Source organism: Erithacus rubecula, assembly GCF_903797595.1.
Source record: "Erithacus rubecula genome assembly, chromosome: 5".
Classification (NCBI taxonomy): Eukaryota; Metazoa; Chordata; class Aves; order Passeriformes; family Muscicapidae; genus Erithacus; species Erithacus rubecula.
In genome coordinates this window covers 23,861,357-23,882,253 of record NC_136687.1, presented here as the reverse complement: position 1 = coordinate 23,882,253, position 20,897 = coordinate 23,861,357, and the positions used below count along the sequence as shown (strand labels likewise).

The 20,897-nt window shown below is 41.8% G+C and overlaps 1 protein-coding gene across 3 annotated transcripts in view; it reads left to right on the top strand.

Moving 5' to 3' along the window:
• Positions 1–4,475: 4,475 nt before the first annotated feature.
• Positions 4,476–20,897, top strand: part of CORIN (corin, serine peptidase) — a 113,825-nt gene continuing 97,403 nt past the window's right edge. Inside the window, exons 1-2 of one of the 3 annotated variants that reach the window (XM_079305756.1) lie at positions 4,476–4,554; positions 19,782–19,926. In XM_079305756.1, the coding sequence (XP_079161882.1) occupies positions 19,806–19,926 (121 nt within the window). In that variant the 5' untranslated portion in view covers positions 4,476–4,554; positions 19,782–19,805. Of the gene's footprint in view, positions 4,555–4,872; positions 5,081–5,368; positions 5,456–19,781; positions 19,927–20,897 lie in introns of those variants that run through there. The other 2 variants (XM_079305754.1, XM_079305755.1) reach the window with 2 other exon arrangements.

Genomic DNA, 20,897 nt, shown 5'->3' with positions numbered 1-20,897 from the left:
AGAAGCTTTTGATTACATAGATTAAGAAAACTGACATAAAATTAGTTTACTTTCAATTTTTCACAGAAGTTTCATGAATGAGGAGAAAGGTGGGAAAAACTTGTCGATATTTAGCATGGATTGATGCTAATTTGTAGTAATTATTTTTTAATTGATGTTTTAGATATGCATATTAGTTATGTGTCAGACCATTAGTATTTAAAGTTGTAGAATTAATTGAAATTACACTATGCAAAGTTGCATCTCCATTTAATTTCTTATTTTCTAGTATAAAAAGTAAACAATGTTTCATATTATTGCTTAAACTTTTTTTCTATCATATTAACTCCTAGAAGATAATTCCAGGTGTGTTTTCTTTAACAGAGGGAGGTGATGCTATTGTGTGAGTGCATATGTCAGTAACTCTTCTGTCACTAAAGGAAAAGGAGAGATATTTTTGTTCAGATGAAGTAAAATGTCATGGGTTGTCCAAAAGTACAAAAGCACACCTTTCTGGCTGAAATGTGGAAATCAACATGAATGAGAACATTGTAGAAACAGCTTCTATCTTGCATGACTATCACTAATTTTTCTATTTACTGCTAGCTTTGCAATAAGTCCAATGGAAAGTTTATCTCTGCTTCTACAGCAAAGAGAAGAAACCTCTCTTAATGAGTTATACTAATTAACTGCACTTGTTATATATTTGAAGAAGTTCTTAGTATTCTTTTCTGCATATTTGTGGGAAATACTGGAGAGGAAAGGCTTGTCATTGATCATCTTCATTAAAGATCACCATGCTTTTTTACTATACAACTTCATTCTGTTCATACAAAGGTATGTGTGAGTGGGCATATTCCCTTTCTTAAAGGATCTGTATCTCTTCTGAACCTTGCATATGCAAGGCATACCTATTTTTGAATTTTTATTCAAAATAGTTCTGTATATCTTACCCAACCATCTGAGTCATTTGCACTCTGTTGGTCTGCCTGCTGAACCAGATATTTATTTCTTGGCATAAAAAAAGTGTGGGGGTTCGAGCAATCTGCAGTTTAATAAATCACTAGGGTTTTTTTGTTTCTTTAAAATATTTTTATAGTTAATATTTTGCCTTTGGTTGGAGCTGCATGTTGTCAACAACCTTTGATGTAAAGGGTACAGATAAAATCACCTTATATTCAATATTAATGAAAGATGGTAATTTTAGAAATTTTGAACTGAAGGTAAGGTTTTGTAGCAATTTATGTTATGTACTGTTACATAATGTAACAAGCAAATATTTTGAATGTTAACAGCTTACAAAAAAATGCATATTGATCAATATATGTTAAATTATATAATCTGACCTGCTGTTGAAGGCAAATTGCAGCAATAGAAGCCTGACGATGACTTAACATGAAGAATATTTAGCTATGTGTAAAATGAAAAAAAGACTTGGGTCTTTTCTTGATTCTGAATGCATTGTGGTAAAAATTTTATCCTTCCACTGAGCCAAGGTTCTTAGAAATGGTCAGTATGTTTTGGGATTGGAAGTTCCTAGGGCAAGTTTTTTCCCTGTAACAATATCAAATCCATTGTGTGTGTTAATTTAATGTAAAAACCATGTCAAACAATAAATATATCAAAACCAACTTGAAAAATTGTTTGTTCTCAAGGACTGGTGTCATGAAGCAGCAAACTTCCCAGGTAATGATGACTGACATAATGTAGCCCATGTTTTAGGTATGCTTTTTGCCCCCTTCTCTGGCAGTGATAGTAAAAGTAAGAATTTACTTTTCAGATTAATGCTGGGATTATGTAATTGTGTTCCTTCATGTTACTGCTCTGATGAAATTGGGAGAATGGGTTGGGGAAGTCGATTAAGATGAAACAAATGGGAATGGACTTTGTATTTGGCCTCACAGGGAGAAATATAGCTGACTTATTAGACATTTCTGCTGACCTTAACTTCTAGAGAAGGAAATATTACTAAGCAGATAGCACCAAAATTTGTTCATAAAAGCATCTATGTTTGATTGTGGCTTTAAAGCAGCGAACTCTGAGTTTATAATCTCAGCAGTAGCTCAGGCTCCAAAATATATCTGCCCTGTGCCAGCTTTCTCTGAGTGATGAGCTCATGTGTTGTGAGGTTAGAGCACAGAGATGCTTGGTCTGAAGTGTGTTTCAGTGCCATGTGTGTGGCAGCTGCTTTCTGGTGTGTGCTTGTGACCCTGTCCTCATTTTCATTTTAGGTTGGATGTCCCTCTTCTGCTTTGGTTTCATTCTGTTGCCAGTTGTTATTTATGAACTTATGAATCAATTGCTCTCTTTTCTTGTTTCATGAATATGTTTGTATTCCTGTCTGCCCTTATTCAGGTAAATTAGCCAGTTGCTCTAAAGAATTAGAAAATTAAGAACCTGTAGTGTTTTTTATTTCTGAGGAAAAGAAAAGCAAGGTAAAAATTAGGGGGAAAAAATCAAATTAAGTCAAACTAATTATAAGATAATGAGATATGCTGCTTTCCACAAAGATGGAAATATGGTTAGATAATAATGAATTATTGGAACCCTGCGTAAGAAGTCTATATGGCATGGTACCAGGAAACAAGTCTGTGGTATGGGTAGTGTATGAATATGAACTGTGATACTGATCAAACTCAGCTGTAAGGCAGGCTAAACAGCAGCTGTGTAGAAATAAGTCATACTCTGAGGGAACTGTGGCTTCATTCAGCCAGGCATTTTTTAAGCTCAATAATTGTTGCTCATGCAGTGATTTCCATAAAATCACCAACAAAGCCAGAACTCAGGCTTTCCTTGTGTGCTGTGCTGAATCTGTGAAACTCCAGTTTAAGTGGCTTACAAGAGCCACTTTGGAGGAAATGGATGAGATTAGAGGAAATGAGATTAGGAGTCAAGACTGGTTTGGAGTTTGGAATTCACAGTTCTCCAGCTGAAGCCATCCTCAGCCAAGGCCAAGCTGGCTTTGCAGTCTGAGTCATGTACTGCACCTCTTAGATACAAGTTTTCATTTACTGTTATTAGAAATTTTGACAGGGCTACTTAGTCTCTGATTTGTAGTGAATCACAAATTATGTTTTGATTCCTGCATTATAGCACAAAATATTTGTTGTTTTACATTAAGCAATATGATGATTTTGCATAAATGGTCCTGCCTCTCTCTTTCCATGCTTTACCTATTTTTTGTGCAATTGTTTTAAAACCACCACTGTTTTCCTCCAGATGCTCGAGGTTGGTATGGAGATGGTTGGTTGGTTAGGTAAAAAGTGCAGCACTGAATTGCCATGAGCAGAAGCCTCTTAAGTACGCTGTCAGTCCAGAAGCATAGGGAGCACTGCCTGCATCGTAACATTTGCACACAAAGTAACAGGGCCTAAATCTGAATGTATGGAAATACATGTAAGCAAAAGAAACTGGGGAAAAAAAAGGCTAAGAAGTGTTAATCTTACTTATTTATATAATTTATATTAAAAAAATATATATTTAAAAATATAAACACTTATAAGGGGTATCACCGTCACTGATTGTCAAGCGTGGTGACAGGACTGGAAGCCTGGAAAATATTCATGAAGAGGTGGTGGCTTGCATTTTCTTGAGTGTTTACTAATTCATGTGTTGAATGACAGCACGTCAGAAGCACCAAATAATGCACAATAAAAACTGGGAGCCTTTCTGGTTTGCAGATGTCATCTCAGAACCCAGCTGCAATGCCAGTGACATCTGTGACATCAGGAAGGGTCCTGAACTGTTTCTGTTGTAGCGCACACTGCCCATTTTGTACGCATTGTTTCGCCTTTTGTCTTACTGACTTTATCATTCTTGGATAGTATTGGTGAGCTCTGTTGTGTGCACAGACTAGGACTTCAGTCAGACTTGACATCTTTGAATGCAAATACAGGGCAAGGGGAGAAATAGATCAAATGCAGGTCTTAAAAGCTAGTATCTCATGCGGGTAGGACATTTGCTCTGTCATTTGCAGCTTCAGGCAGCACTTGTCTCTTGGCATAAGAATTTTGCTTCAATAGATAGCCAACACTCAGCATATCCCTCCAGCTCCGGAGCGTCGGGGCCGGTCAGGACCAGGACCGGCGCGGGTAAAAGGGTCGCAGCGCTTCCTCGCAGGGGAGGGACGGGGCACGGCAGGTTTGTCGTGGGGCTGGGAGCGGAGCCTTCCTGCGGGGAAGGAGCTGGGGAAACCTGGCGTTGGCTCCAGGAGTTCCTCCTGCTGGGGCTGCTTTCTCTTTCAGCTCTTTTGGAGCCTTAGCGGCCGGGCTGCGACAGGGCAGCCTCTGCGCTACACAGGGAAGCGCTGCAGTCCCTGCAGGCGCGAAACTCCGGGGCTGAAAGAAAAGCCTTTGCCTGACCGTAATGTAAAATAAAGCGCAGGGAAGTCCGCCCGGGACCCGCGGATGAATGAAGGGATCCGGGAGTCTGGCGCACGCTCCGGTCTGAACTCTGCGCCCCGACTGGGTGTGCCGAGAGCGCCGGCAGGTCCGTGCGCCGGGCTGGCTTCGGATCGCTTCAGCCGCAAGTGCGCGTCCGGGCGGCCCGGGGCCGGGGGAGCCCCGGCGAGCCAAGGTAAGGGGTGCGAGGGACGAGCTCCGCGGGTTCTCGCCCCTTGCATCATCTCTGACTCAGGCTTGTCTTGCCTCCTAATGCACTTCGCGGCGTGACGAGGCGTCCCTTGACCGGATGGGGGGATGAGGGGGCGCAAAGGCTGTGCCCACTCCATCCGCCCTCCCTGGAGGACGGCTTTAGGGCGAAATTAGCAAGTGGGCTGTCTCTCAGCTTGTCCCCAAGGGGTAGAGCCTTGTGTGCGAAAGGGGTGGGGATGTGGCTCTTTCTCGCGGAGGTTTATTATTATTGGGTAGAGGAGCGGGGAGGGGGAGTCTGCAGAGCAGACAAAATGCGAAGCCCTCCCCGTAAGTGTGTCTGTGCGGGAGGCGGGTGGGCGCAGTTCGTCGGAAGCCGAGGTAGAGAAGGGTGAAGGGGCGGCCAAAGTGGAGAAGGGGTCAGCAGCAGCCAGAGCATGCTCTCCACGCAACAGTTCCCTGCCCTGCCCGCGGAGGAGGAGCGCTACCGGCAGGTCCTCTCCGCCAGCCGGGTAAGGGAGCCTCGGGGCGCTCCCCTCCTGACGGGGGCTGCCTGGGGACCGGGGGCTGGGTGGGCGCTGGCTCGGCCGCTCGGCGACCCCCCGGGACAGCGGGCCGGCCCAGCGGGCACTTGCCTGCGCTGCCGCCGCGGGGCTGAGCGGCAGGTTGTCGGGCGAGGGGAGAGGAGGCAGCCCCCTGTCCGAGCCCGCCGAGCTGTTGTAGCGAGAGCGGACCCGCGGCTCGCAGGCAGGGACGGGGCCGTGTCCCCCGGAGGCGCGGCCCGGGGAGACCGACGGCCGGGGCCCACCTGCCGCGATGGGCTCGTCCCGGAGCGCTCTTGTGTCCAAACTCGCGGGGACGGCCGCTTTCCGAGTGGCGGGATGCAGGTGAGCCGCAGCCAAGACTCGTAGTCGGCGTCTCACGGAGAGCCGAGCGGCGCCCTCGCCCCGGTTTTCTCACCGAGCGCGGAAGATCAGCGGGGCTGCTGTGCCGCTGGAAGGAGCGGGGAGGTTGACCGAACCCGAAGACAACAGGTCCAGCTGGGATCTGCAGGAGCAAAGTTTGGGATAACCTCTGGCAGGGCTGTCCTGGCAGCTCTGTCGGTGGCCGGGCTCCCGGGGAGCCGATGCACCGTGACTCCCCGCATCAGCGGGAGATGGCTTTACCCTTGCACGTCGGGCCCCCCGCCCCGTGTCACAGCTTTCCGGCGGGACGGTACCGCTGGCCGCCACCACCCACGGGAGGAGGTTATCCTGTGCTGGGTCACGGAGGGGGCACTTAATCCTTCCAGGGAGAGCCAGCCTGTGTGATTGCGAGTGTCCGAAGGGGATAGCGCGGGTGTGGGCAGCCTCCCAGCACACACCTGTGGGGAGGGATGAGGGGGTCTGCCTTTATGGGAGAGGTTGAAAAGAGGGGGCGAGAGGAAACTTTGCAGAAGGCGAACTTGCAGGACGGTGGGTCCCCTCAGCCTGCCCTTCCCTGCGCTGGCCGGGGCTGGCGGGTGTGTCCCCAGTATCCCAGCGCAGTGGCGTGGCAGAGGGGCAGGGCGGGGGGCCGGTGCGGAGCCCAGGCGGGCGAGCGGGAGCGCCCGCGGGGAGGGACCGGCTGCTCTCGCCCGCACGGAGACAGCGGCTGCCCGCGCAGGAGCGCTGAGCCTGATGCGTGGCACTTGTGGAGAGGGCGACGGAGCATCCCGCACTGTCACACCGATCGTACGCCACCGAAATGGCACGGCAAGGGGTTTCACAAGTTCATAAACATGGCAGTATACTTGAGTAGAATCATTGCTCCACTTGATGTAAAATGCAGAATCCTTGGATGCGTTTCATGGCAGGCGATTAATTAATTAACTTAAATTGCTACCAGTCTGGTCGAGAGAGTGAAGTTCTGAAGTGAAATCAAATATCTAGAGCTTGTAATGCATTTACGGGATCTCTTGGGAAGTTTTGGCTTTCAGCAGTAAGAGCATCGTAGTGGATTTTTCCATATGGCTACATACATCCTTCCTGTGTTCCTAAAAGATGGACCAGTCAGCAGGACCAAATTCTTTTGTTTGTTTCTGTAATGGATGCTCTAGTTGGAGATTTCTGTTTTAAGCTGCTTGTGTACTGTGGCACGTAGATGAATGAATGAATCACTGAGATAGTCCAAACAGCTGAATAGTTGTAGCACAAGAAATTAGAGACCTGCTCTGCCTGTGTCCCTATTAAAACTAGTGGCATCCCCAGAGGACCTTGGACATCTGAGTTCTGTAGAAGGATGGGGACTCCTTCAGGTGAACAAGGGAATCCTAAACAAGCCTCTTTTAGAAATGAAATGCTCATGACATTTTTTCCCTCCTCCAAAGGCTGTTTTTGAAGTACCCCAACAGGCAGACGTGTCTTTATGCCTGTGCAGTAAGCCTGGCCCTCCAGCCCCACATATAATCCTCACTCAGCATGCATTTTGAAGGAAGCCACCAGCACTCATTTTCCCGAGATGATTCTCATGGTGGTGAGCCAGGCAGCACAGCACACTGTCCCATGTTTGAGGAGTTTGCTCGTGCTCTTAGTATCTCATGAGGCCATCAGGACAAAGTACTGTTTTTCCTGAGTCTTTTGGAGCTGGAACTGTAAAATGCTGAAGAAAACATCCACTTCCTTTCCATGAGTCTTATCTGGCACTCGACCGTATGCAGATAACTTGAGTGTCCAGTGAATGAAAAGTATTGGATGTGGATGGTTTGAAATGTGTCATGGTTGGAGGTATTCTATAAAATGTGCACAGAGCAATTTTATATATCTCTGTTATTTTTTGGCTGTTAATTATGTATTAGATGATGTCTGCAGATACAAGTGAAATCCAGGACTGTTGACAGTGCCAGTAATTATTTTAAAATATGGGTTTTCTTGAATGTAGGAGTTGTCATTTTTTAAAATTTTTCTTTTTCCTGCTAAGCTGGTATACATTTTTAGGTCTTAGCACTCAGCTCCCTTGAGGACCATTACTGTCCTGGCATTATATTTAGTCCATGTATTGCCAGACACATAATTTCTAGTCATTACTCACACAGCCAGACAAGGAACATGTGCAGAGGCTGAGGTGGATAAGCACCTAGACAGAAATCTCATTTGTCAGAAGGAGAATGGTCCTTTCAGGAATGGTCCTTTCAGGTGGAACACGCAGGGGAATGCTGGGATGGTTATATCTGGCAAAGAAATCCAACAGCTCCTGCTCAACTGCTCTAACCAACAAATGCTGAACCATAAACAAACCCTTTGTATACAAGCAGGAAGGCAGGACTTGAAGCAGGGTAGCTAAGTGGGTGTTTGAGCTCTGTGAATCTTTGCCAGGTTGAGGTGCAGCAGATTCAGGTCATCCCAATCCAGGAGACACAATATAAGCACTACTGGCACTTCCTTAGGAGGTGGGAGCTGTGGCTTTGACCCCACCTGGACCAGGAGGCCCTGGGTACCAGGTCACCTGCTTTCAGGCTGAGCAGATCACACTGTTACATACAATGGCACTATCCCCTGGTGTGGCCAGGCTTTAAAAGATGGTGGTTATAGCTACATTGTGTGGGAAGAGTCCTGTCAGCGGGTCAGGTATCCTTAGCAAGTGCTTGCAAGGCCAGATGAATGTCTTGTTTCTGAATGCCAGCCAGGGTTTGGCAGGGGCGGATGTCAGGCCACTTGCACAGGGCAGTTTTAGACTTGCACATGCAGCCTAGGCCCTTCCAAATGTGACTGCCAGACACCTCCTGATATTTAAATGCCTTCAGGATGAAGCAGCTAAGTAAGCAGCAGGGGCTGAGGGGAGCAGTGTGATTACAGTTTGAAATACTGATGCTTGTAGTTTCTTTCCCTACCGAAAAGGAATGGACCTCATAAGTGGAGGCTGGGTACATGCAGTTCTCCAGTGCCAGGAGAGAAGGGCAGGTGATAACCTGCTGTGAAGTGATGGATTGTCATAGTCGGAGAAAACAAGCTTGAATCCTTCTTGTAAAGGTCTTCACACTCAGAAAGTGGGGGGAGAGAGGGAAGGAGGAGCGCCTGGGCTCTGTCCCTTTGGGCAGCAGTGGGCTGTCCCTGTGTCCGGCAGGCTGTCCCCGTGTCCGGCAGGCTGTCCTCGTGTCCGGCAGGCTGTCCCCGGGGACAGCCCCGGCCGCTCCTGGGTGCCTCTCCCAGCCCTTAGCCCCGCGGCAGAAGAATACGATGCCGATCGCATCCTTCCCCTCAGTCCCCCGCCCTCTATAAATAACTCTGGCTGAGCTGACCTGTCAGATTCCCCCGGCAGAGCGGATCCCCTGACCCGGGCCGCCTGCAGTGGAAAGTCTGAATGCAAAACATACCGCAGTAAAAATAGAGCGGCCGGGGAGCCCCGCCGGCAGGTCCCGTCAGCGCTGAGCTGCCCCTGCTCCTGAACCTATGGGCACTTCAGTGCCCCAGTGCCGAATGCTTTTCTCGCTGTCACATGGAAGCATAGTTCATTTTTGCTGTGGAACAGATAGTTCCAAGTAGCGTTTTTAATTTCGGCTTGCCTTTCTAACCAGCAAAGATGAAAGAAATACGAATAATGGTTTAATATCCTAAATGTAAAAATAATAATGAGGTGACTGTCAAGCAAGAGATTCTAATTTCAAAAAGAGGTGACAATGTTGCGAATCTGAAGTTTGAATTAGATTCTGTCCCATGGCTACCTTGTGCAGACAGCTGTTCCCCTGAAGGGATGGATGCTCCTTGCCTATGGTTTCAAGCCATAATATGTGGACACTGCTGAAGGTTCGTGGAAAAATTCAATCTGGATTTTTCCCAGACTGTTGGTTTTCTCAGCTCTAGCTCGGATCTTTCCCAAGCTGGAGACTTTTCTCAGAGACAAATAAGAGAAGGGAGAATGAGTAACACAGATTAACACCTGGTGTTAATCCAGAGGGTCCACAGAGCTGTGCGAGTGTCTTGGGATGTTTTGCAGAAAGTATGTTTTCAAAGAGGTGTTGCCTTCTTGGGCCAATGAGCCTTTTATGTTTTGTTTCGTATGATCTATCTGACATAAATGCCATGGCTTTTCAATAAACTGCTTCTTCCAGCTGCTTTGAAGAAGTTGTGTGTGTGTTACTGCATTATTTGCTGTTCCTAGTCAGACAGTGACAATTATAATTTAAAGCAATGCTTGCAACTAAATTGTGCATATATTATTTCTGGTTGTTTCACTTGTGAAACTTGAATATCTGGTGGTTAAAGCCAGCAACAGACACCAGAAGATGCTGTCTGGTGTTGCTGTGCCTTGTCCTTCTGGTGCATCCATGTCACAGTTCTTGGCCCTCAGTGGTGGGGTGTCCTTGACCCACAGCCAGGCACCACATGGCCACTTGCTCTCTCTCTACCCCATCCTGTGGGATGGGGGAGAAAATAGAAAGAATGAGAAAGCTCATGGGTCAAGATAAAGGCTGGGAGATGTCTTCCTGATTACCATCATGGACAAAACAGGCTCAAATGGAGTACATTAGTTTATTACTGATTAATTCTTATTGACTGATTCAGATATTGTCAAACAAAAACAAAAAATGAAGCAAGCATTAAAACACTTCAGGAAAACACCTCACATCCCCACTTCCCAGACTCAGCTTGACTCCAGACTCCTCTCCTCATCCTTGTTGTCACCATAGGTGGCACTCAGTCCCTTCAGTGAGGCAGTGAACAGTGCAGGGAAGTATTGTGGTTCTCTGCTACTGCTTTATTCTTACTCATCCTCTGCTCCAGTGTGGATCCTCCGTGGGCTGCAGTCCTTTTGGGACCATTTGCTTTACCACGGAGCACGTACTTCTCTGACCTTGGTGTTGGCACTGCTGTTTCTCACTCTTTTCCTGTTTCTCTGCCTTTGTGGTGTATGTGCCCTTTCTTAGATATTTTTCAAGGAGGCACCACCGGCTTGGTTGATGGGCTCAGCTGTGTCATGTGATGTGGAACTGGGCATACCTGGCACACAGATGCTCTCACTAGCTTCTCAAGGAGGGCAACCTTGCAGTGCCCCCACTGCCAGCAGCTTGCCACCTACATGTAGTCAGCATGGAAGTGATGGCCAGAGTACTGACCAGAGTAGCAGTGTTGCCTCTGTGATTGTCTGCTTCCCTGTCACTCTTCCCCTATCCCAAATCATGAAGGGATGAAGAGAATCCAGCCATCCTTCTGTTCCTTTTCATCATTTCTGTCTTTAGAGTGGAACCTTTGCATCATCTGCTTGTTTGGGTGCCACACAGTTTACAGTTCTTTGGTTTTTTTTGAGTTGTTTCCAGCATAAGGTACCTTGCTAGCACGTTGACCTCTAGAAAGAGAATTGAGGCTGAAAATCAGATACTGTCAGAGCTGCTTTTGAATGGTGAAGTTTATGCTGTGATGGTTCAAGTGCTGCCCCTGGGGGACAGCTCCTGTAAGTCTGTGGCAAAAAAGACTGTCAGGGCTTGCATCACTGCAGGTGCTCCTGTAAGCTATTGCTATTCCAGAATTCCAAGGCTAACTTTTTTTTTGCAAAAGAAGTATTTTGTATGTTGATATTGTAATTAATCTTCACCTAGTCCTTTAAGGGTAAGGAAGTGAAGGTAGAGTTTCCTTTTTTTAGGACTGCATCAGATTTCATCTACTCCAATTCATGTGTTGTAGTTCAGCAAGATTCCAATATACAGTGTATGGTGCTCTTGTTTTGGGACTGACTGGTCAGTGATTGTCAAAGTCTGCCTTTCCCTTCTTCCCTTCCTAAAACCTGTAACACTCAGTTCTCCCATATACACAATCCAGTGTTTTAAAAAATAATGTGCTAGAATCTTTCAGAACTGATTTGTTTGATGCCAGAGAAAGATTTCACTTGGCAGTGATTTAGCACTAATAGTAACTGCCCAGAGCAATTCCTATTACTGTTTATCACCTCAAAGAACTCCTAGTTTCAAAAAGCCTATACTGTCACTCTAATATTATTGAAAGTTACTTGATAACATCAAAGACTCAGGAAGCATTTCCTGAGGAAAGAGACTCTCATTTCCCCCTTTTCTGCCTCTGAGTGAAACAGTAAGAAATTGCTTATGTGCCCCTTGCATTGTTCATCTCATTAGATTTCAGAAAGCAGTCAGGTCTTTCTTGTGGAAATAAAACCACTGCAGGTAGCATTGAGGAGTTTTCTGTCCCTCCCCTCTGAGTCCTGCAGCTCTGCATTCATGTAAAAGCACAGCATATAGCTGTAATACACAATTATGTTTTCTCCAGACTTCCATGGGACAGTGGAGATGTCTTTCATTGCTGCTGCTTTTGCTATCAAAATTTTTGCTGGGTGGATTATTTTGCCTGTATTAAAGTTGTCCTGAAACAACTTGGCACCTGGAGATTATAAAAGCAGCACATGCTACATTTCTCAGGCTTTTCCCAGCCTCCTGCATTTTCACATCTCCAGGAAGAAACACAGATAGCTGAGCCCACCTTGTCTTAACAACCTGTGCATTTTTGCCATGACACAGTATTGAGTGACAGATGTTGCTGAGAGATAGTTTATTGTCTGAAAGATGGTAGTTCTGTGCATCTGCAGATATTGTCTAAACGGATAATATATCTGAAGGAATATTAGGAACTGTAGAGTAAGCAGCTATCTTTTCTTTTTTTTTTTCCTCACATTGCTTTTTGATATGCAGCAACTAGGTAACAGAAGAAGTAAGTAGTACATGCCTTTTCTTAAGCTTTATTTTGTCCCTACTCAGCCATTTCAAGGGTATTAGCTTAAATAATTTGTAGTGCATGTAGACAAGCCTGGAAAAGAAGTCTGAAATGATGATTGAATGTGTTCAAAAGTTATTAACAAATCCTTTTTGCCATAAAGCAAGAGATATGGAATAGGATTGATGGTAGTCTGAATGGTTTGAGAATCCAGATGGTTTCCATTTGCTTTTTCCTTGTAGATAGGATTATTCTATGACTCTTGGAGTTTTTCAAAGAAAATGTGAATGGAAGGAATTCCAGCATCTGTTCTAGGGATGACAAATTGAATGTTCCCAGCCATAAATACAGTAGAATTTTTCTTACTTGACAAAATAATCAGATTGTTATTGTTTCAGTGACTTAGATGGATGTTTTTATCCCATAAATCTTTATGTGATCTGTAAAACTTTAGTATTAAATCATATATACACCAATGTAAGTGCCTTGTTAACCCACTTAATCTTGAGTTTTCTGTATCAGCTCACATTTTTTGTAAGTTCAACAATATTGAATAGGTTTAATCTCTAGTCACCTCTCCAGTTATTTCTGTCACAATGTCCTAGTAGTTTCAAAAAGTATCCTTCTCTTTCTTTATTTTCTTTTACTGAAGTAAAAAGGTTCAAAGTCGACATGTTTCTGGACAAAGTGGTATCCTACTGCAAAATGAATGAGTCACCTCTAAATTTTTTAGGTAGTAGGTTATCGACCTTTGTGACATTGTGTAAACCCATTTTCATCTTTGGGAGGAGGTCAAATAAAAATCCAGCTATGCTGAACAGATAAGATTTTGACACTAAATCATGTCCTTTCCTTTGATTAATATTGCTGTTGGCCTTATCTTTGGTCTGAGGGTTAGTATATTTTTTATTCACAATTCAGAAAAAAGTCAGTAAAGTTAACATTATGCATTCGAATCCTAAATTTCGATTTCTTCTAGGCAGATGTTTATAGTTGAAGAATAATTATGCATTTCAATGAAAAATTAATTAAAAATGCATGAGAGGTAAAGAGACAAATGCTTCTAAGAAGATTCCTCCAATTTTCTAGCTTGCATTCTAGTTTACCATCCAGTTCATCTGATTGAAAGCTTCTGATTGTAAATGGGATAAGCAATTGCATAATCAGCAGTAGGCATGGCACAGAGGGTGAAGCCTACTGATGAGGCATTAACAGGAAAAACAGCTCTGTCCAATTATGAGTTCTAACTACCTTGTGTGGGATGGGGCTTCTGGTGGGATTGCTACACAGGCAGTGGATGGGTGATACACTGAATGTGAGCCACAGGACAGGCAGGATTTCTTTTTGCCCCTTCTAGTTTTCCAGGCTTGAAAGATTCTTTTGAGATAAGGTTTTCCTCTAATACTATCCCTCCATCCCCTCAAAATGTTTTTGGTTTTTATCCAAATTTTTTTTAATCATCAAAAAGTTGGCCACTTAAGATTTTTCTATGGGTTTTTAAAATGGTTTTACGTTTCTTGTGCCAGTGGCTCTTCTGCAGACATCTGCTCCTTGAATTCCCAGCAAGGCAGGAACCTGAAGAGGGTTCTGTGTTACTCCCTGCCTGCTGGGCTGTGATTCTCAGCAGTGGGTAGCCAGAGGCTTGCCATGGCTGTCAGTGTGCTTAGCTCAATGCAATGAACATCTGGGTAGGCAGGAAAGCATTAGAATAGTCTCTCTGTGTGTTCAGAAAAACAGCACGGCACTGTGGAAACTTTCATGAGTAACTTTTGCAAGCTGTAGCAACTTAAAGGAAACTAATAACCCCTAGAGCATGAATTTTGCATTAGTTAAAGAGTACTTTCCCCAGAACAGTTTCCCACTGCTTGCTGGAGTGGGCTGAATGGATGTTCGTGTTCTGGCACTGGGAAATATCAGATAATGCTAACTGTAGTCTAATCCTTTAAATTAATGTCTTTCATACACACTTCAGTTTTTAAAAAATCTTTGCTGTCTTCCATATGTCTACTGAACCTTGCTTATCCTATGAGGCATGGCAACATTACACATCTTTGCCACCAGCTGTGAGTAATAAAGAAGAGATAACTTAGAATTCTAGTAAGGTTGCCATCAGCTGTACTATTTCCTAATCTGAACATTCTTGAGAATTCAACAAAGTTCCATTGTAAATGTGAGAAGTATCCCACCGTAGTTGTAAGTTTACATCAGTGAAATGATAAATAATTGTAAATGTGTACAATATATAAGTAAATATGTAAAGAATTAACATCTATGCCAAAACAGAATCATTATTCAGCAGCACTTCTTTTTAAAAATGAAGTGATTGTAACATACTGATATGTAAGAATGATTACTGCCATTCTCTAATACAACAAATATCCTTTTTTTCCTGTTTTCTAATTCAAATTCTGAAGACTGATTTGTACTGACTGTATATGTTGGCCAATGGTTTGTCTAATTTTTATTTATAATGAGGTGGAGAACAGATATTGGTATCACACTTCACATGTTCACTTTTTGCTCTGTAGCCATAACAAGTGGGAACCATCTTCCTATAATGGCCAAGCTATAGTGACTGGTATGGCCATGTCAGTCCAGTTTCTAGAGATTAAGACCAGAATCATAAGAGCAGATGAAATCACAAGAGGACTTGTGAGGACTTCTGAGGACAGTGGCATTATGAGGTCACCTCTTTACTGCTCTCTGACATTCTTTCTGCATTTCATGGTAGTTCTTTCATTTCTTTCCATTACAAACACTAAATAATGTTTTGGTGTATGGCTTGCTCAAGATATATTAATGCTTCTGATCTAAGAGGTGTCTTCTACATTTCTGTGTAGAGAGCAGTCCTGCACAGAAGATAAAGACAGTAGGCAATTAGCCCTAATGATACTTCTTTATTGGGAGAACATCTGTTAGTTCTGTGGTGACAACAGCAGGAGATATTTTTGTCAAGTGCTTATATCCTGATTCAGGCTGTTTTATAGACTAGTAACTTAGATACTTTTAGTATCTAAAAGGAAAATTGCATGGTACCATAGGCTTTTCACCCATAAATCTTAATGTAATCTGTCATTTCTCTGCTTTAATATGACAGGCATGTTATTGAAATGACAGCCATGAGATCAGATTCTTTCCACGTCTTGCAGAAAATAAACTGTGAATTTTGGTCCAATTATTTTTTAGTCTTTCTGTAGTCAGATGGGACTACACACTCTTTTCCGTCTTACTTTTTTTCTGTCTCAGTGGTTCCAGAAAATAAGCTGAGCAGTCTGATCCAGCAGTCCTAGATAAACCTAGAATTTTTAAAAAATCTGCATTGAAATTAGTTCAGAATTTCTTTTTAGTCTATTTCCTTTATTGCAATCATTACTGAGAGAATGCCACTCAGATAAGCAGCAGTTAATGTAATTTTGTTAGGGACAAAACTTCCTAGCTTTCAGAAGAACTTATCTGATGTTTTTAGGCATCCTCTCTTCTGACTATATTCTTGTAAAATATAAAATCTGTTTGTATTAAAAGCAAATTAATTCTTGCCTTAAAAAGCAAACACTATATTTCCTAACTGTAGTGCAAATAGTATTTAATTCAGAAAAATACTTCTTAGATTGAATTTTCTAACAACACTGGTAGGGAGAGAACTTGCACCAGTACTGAGAATTTGTTTTAGTCCAGTGCTATAGGTTTTTGGCTAAATCTATTTTATGCCGAAATCTTTAGCATTTAGTGTTGATTTCTTTCACTGGGCCCTCAGAGCTTCTGCTTTCAAGTCTTCTTATCCTTCCTTTGGAAAGGGAGATAAATGTGTATCTACTGGGACCTTAGTCTTACAGACTTAGGCAATGAGTCAGAGAAACTATTAACTACAGAGAGAGTTGTGGGAGACTGGTTTCTTCTCTCAGCCATTAACCTAGAAGCTTGAAGTGAGCCAAGGAATAAGCATTTTGCACCCCTGTTTCTTTTCATAAGCCCATTTTTATCTGAGGATTCCATTATTTATGTCTTTAATCTATTATTTGTTCCTCTATTCTATTATTTATTAGAACTGAAAGAACTGAGCTCATCTGAAGTTTATGCAGATACCATTGTTATACTAGAGCACCTCAGGCTGATGCATGTATTCTTGTGTATTGCAATATTTGGTGGCAATAGGAAAAGAAATAATATCAGGGAGTATAAAAACAGTAGGTGTAATGCATTCATCTTTATGGGCACTTTAAAGGACATTTTATTACATTCTCATTGTTGATATAGGAACTAGTAGCACTGTCTCTAGTTTTAGTTCATATCCATCTGAGAAATGGACAGAAAAAAACTAATGTAGATGTTCAAGTGATGGAAAATGGTAAAATTGGGAAAATGGAAAAATAGCGCTTATGGTTGCATAGTCACTGATGATGATTTAAGCAGGTGTATTGTTTTTCCTGAGGTTTTTCCCCTTAGAAGGGAAAAATACAACATGCTGTTTAGTTGTCTGTAAATATTTACTTCTGCAGTTCTACAGAACAAGCAAGTCATGGTGCTTTGAGAAGCATGTCTTTAACAATACATTCTTTCCTTGAGCAATCACTGCAAACAAATTTAGATGCAACAGCCTGTTTTAGAATCTGTGGCAGTGAGTTGTCAATACAAAGATTGAGATTTATTGTCCACTTCCAGGAGTGGGCAAGAAAGAAAATCTTGGATGTTCTCATTTAGCATTGAACATTTATGTAGAGTAGGTAGTATTCACAATGCCATAGATTTTACAAAACATTTCTCACAGAAACAGAGAAGCTTCCACCAGAAGCTCACTCTTTTACTTGGCACACATTTAGTGTTTCTGCTAGGTTAACTCTAAGGCATATGTACAGCAGTGGTGGTAACAGCTCTCAGTAAAACACTTGTGCCTGAGATTATTAAGATCTCATGTACCTCCAGAATATTCAGTGTTATCCCCTTCTCACAAAAAGAGTCAAAAAGTGATGATGGATACTATTTATGAATGGTTTTAAAAATATTTGAAATAAAATTGTATTCTTTCTTGTTATGTTTTTACCCCTAAAACAAACTTTTTGTGGAATCATGGGTTGTTGGAAAATCCCAGCTCTACACAGATGAGGCAACTGAGAGGCATTTTAAAAGATTTTATTCCATTATCAGTCACATTGAAGGGTGAAACATAAGAGATGTAAAACTCTATGTCATTCTATCTGAAGCCAATTTATTTCTTGATTATAATACCTTATACATGTTTTTCAGCCTTTTAGCCTTTGCCACACAATGGTGCTAATACTTCTAACACCAGTCACCTATTATTTTACCCTATGTGGTCTTGCCACAATGTATCTTTCACAGTTCTAATTCTCCAAAATATCTAGTCTTTTTGCAAGGCCATAATTTGAAACTTGTTTCTAGTTCAAAATATCTGGTCTTTTTGCAAGGCCATGGTTTGAAACTTGTTTCTAGTTCAATCTCTCTCTCTACAATGTCTTCTCTAGTCCATGGCCTTTCTAAGTCAGCGCACCTTATATCAGAGTTTGCATACAGATGTACAAGACTGTGTGAGCTTTCAGTCAGGCTTTGAGAATCCTTTACAAATCTGTTTCTCACATAGGGTCAGAATTTACTTTGTATTACACTGGGTAGAGTTGGACATTTCCACTTGGGACTTGCAAAAATACATCTTGATGGAGTGTCATTTCTTCAGGAAAATGAGCTGGATCTAAAATTTGTTTGTCTTGAAGAAACTAAGTATCATCTCCTGAGTGCCTTGATCACTGAGCTGTGTAGTGATGGTCCTGCTCCTTGTAGTCTGGCCCAAAAGAACTGGGTTCTTTTTTACAAAATATTATTATTTAAAGGCATGGCATGCTCTGATTCAAGAGGACTCTGTGTTCATGTGGTTGTGATAGTCTGCTGAGTTATAGATCTAATTTTTTAACTGCTTCAGGCAAAAGAGGGTGTAGAGCTCAGTTGCCCCATTTGCTGTGGGAACACTGCATCTGCTGCACCATTCTCCGTGCTTTCACAAGTAATTATGGCAGTGTTTTGGGAGATCTGTGTTCATAGCAGAGTTGTGTTATTCCTCTGTTACCTGTGCTCAGAACTCACAAGGGAGCCAAATACAGGCTGAGCAAATCCAGGGGCTTTGAGTACAGTAGCTAAAGCTGCTGGATTCCAGCATCACCAGAAGTAAAACATCAGGCAGACACTGAAGACTTTTACATTAAAAGGTAGAGAAGAATGGACTGAAGGAAGTCAAGCAGGTTTTGCCTAAATGTCACATAAATTGAAGTTCCTAATATTCACCTAAATCCTTAACTTTATCTGTGACTGAATGTTTTAGATGTCAGTTGTGGACAATGGGCAGTGAGGTTGTGGGTGGTATAAATCCAGTCTCTTTAAAGCAACTCCTTAATAAATAGTTCAGCTTTGGTTTGTGCCAGTCAGTCTGATGACCTGCCCTTTACAGAAAGGCACGTTCAGCAGAGCCAGCCAAAGGGATAACAATCCCTAACAGAGACTGGCATTTGCAAGACTAATATTATTTATGATTTGGATTTCAGTCTCTTGAGGTTCTTCAGAGAGAGGCTGTCAGGGTAATGGATGCCTTTACTCCTGTGTCCTGACACAACCAACTTTGATGTGATTGATCTTCCTGACAAAGAGGATAAGCTATTAGTCATCCTTTGGGAAGACACTGTCTGGAATAAACCTATCATCCAGTTTCACATTATCACAGGGAAGATTTTATTTTTTGGTCAATATCAAATAAAGGGGCATTGACTTCATAACAGTTTCAATCTTGCTATTAAATATTAATTTTGAATTTTGTTTTTGTTTAAAAAGTATGAAATTTCTCCAGTATATGAGATCATAGTATTAATGGAGTTAGATTTCAAAAATATAATATGCATGTTTAGGCTTTTGCAAGGGTTTGAATTTTTGTACTCTGTGCAGCTCAATTGAATTCAGAAAATTGTTTTTCTCTATTCTTTTATATTCCACTCATAGGACAGAAAATGTGATTTGCAAACTCTACAGAATACTGTGTCAAGTTATAATTTTATAAAGTACTTTAAAAAATCAGACATCATTACTGTGCATAATAAGTCTTTTCTTGTCACTTAAAACAAAAGGTATAATAGTATCTTGATTCTTTAATAAAAGAAACAAGAACGTGGAGCTCTTGAATAATTAGTAATGGATTGTTTTTAATTATAAAATAACCTTTATTTAGCCTTATTCCTTAAGTTTATTATGTATTTTACATTTTTTAAATGAAATGCCTATCCAGCATCCAGTTCATCAGAAATGTTTAGAAATTTAAATGAAGCCAAAAGTCTGTGGATATTGAGTAAAGTTTAATAAACTATATGGATTACTGTAGATTGTCCACCAGAAAGAAAATTTACATACAACTTGTAATTAAGCATCTCTTTGCCATTTACAAGATATATTTAAATCATGTAGCTGTGTAGTAGGGAGGGAGGACTGCTATGGAAAACATGAGTTACTGATGGCCCCCAGCATGATTACACTGCATTTTGTATTTCAGGTCTTAGGAACAGATGAGGATAATATGGGGGATGGTTGCTCTCAGAAACTGGCTTCTGCCAAGTTCCTTCGACTTCTGCTCCTCATCCTGATTCCATGCATCTGTGCCCTTATCCTTTTGCTGGTGATCCTGCTTACCTTTGTAGGTGAGTGCCTTTTTAATTAAGGAGACACTTTTTAAATTAAAGAGGCTAAAATTAAGACCAAATTCTCAAGTGCTAATATAATTGTGGATGTTAGACATATATCTTAGCACACCTGCCTAAAAAAATAATCTACCTAGTGACTGTTTGTTGCAGAGAAATAATCTGCAATTTGGATTTGTACCCTTAAAACATAAAGTAAACCTTTTCTGATTTTCTCAAGGTAGATTTTTGAGGAACACATTATCTTGAACATGTATATAGTTTCCAGGAGCCATTTTACAAGTACAAAAGGTATTTCTCTAGATCACTGTAAGTGGAATGGAATATTTATCTGTTTATGTCACACATTCATATGCAAACCTGATTCTTATTTTCAGGTGAAATTCAATTTATAAATAGCCACAAATCTTTCTGAACAGTATGTAAAATATTACTGTTTAACTAGGGAAAACTATGTTTGTTTCTTCTACATACAAAATATCTATCAGTGCAGAACCCCACATATGTTTTGTGGAAACTGGTTCAAGGTGTATTAGATTTCATAATGACTTAGTCTGTTAAGTAATTTTGTGTGTATGTTTTTCATAATTAAAAAGTGCTAATTTATTACCATAAATTTTTAAAAATTCTTCCCTTTGTTACTTTTAGAGGAGCTGACATATTAAATTGCTTCAAGTACAATATAAAAAAGACAGTAATACTGGGTTAAAGCATTATTTTGTCAGGAAAAAAAATTGCTTTCAGTGCTAAGTGCTTTTGGGGCTTTTCCTTTCTCTTTTGTTAGTGAGAATATTTTCTAACTGAGCTTCCTTAGATAATTCAGAAGCACATCTGAAATAAGTGGGGTAATGTATCCAGTATCCAGATATACAGAATAAATTTTTTTTCTATTTTTTCCAATTTCAATACACATCAAACAGTCAAACAGTTAGCAAGCATAGGAAGAAACTAAGCATATTTCAAAAGCACAA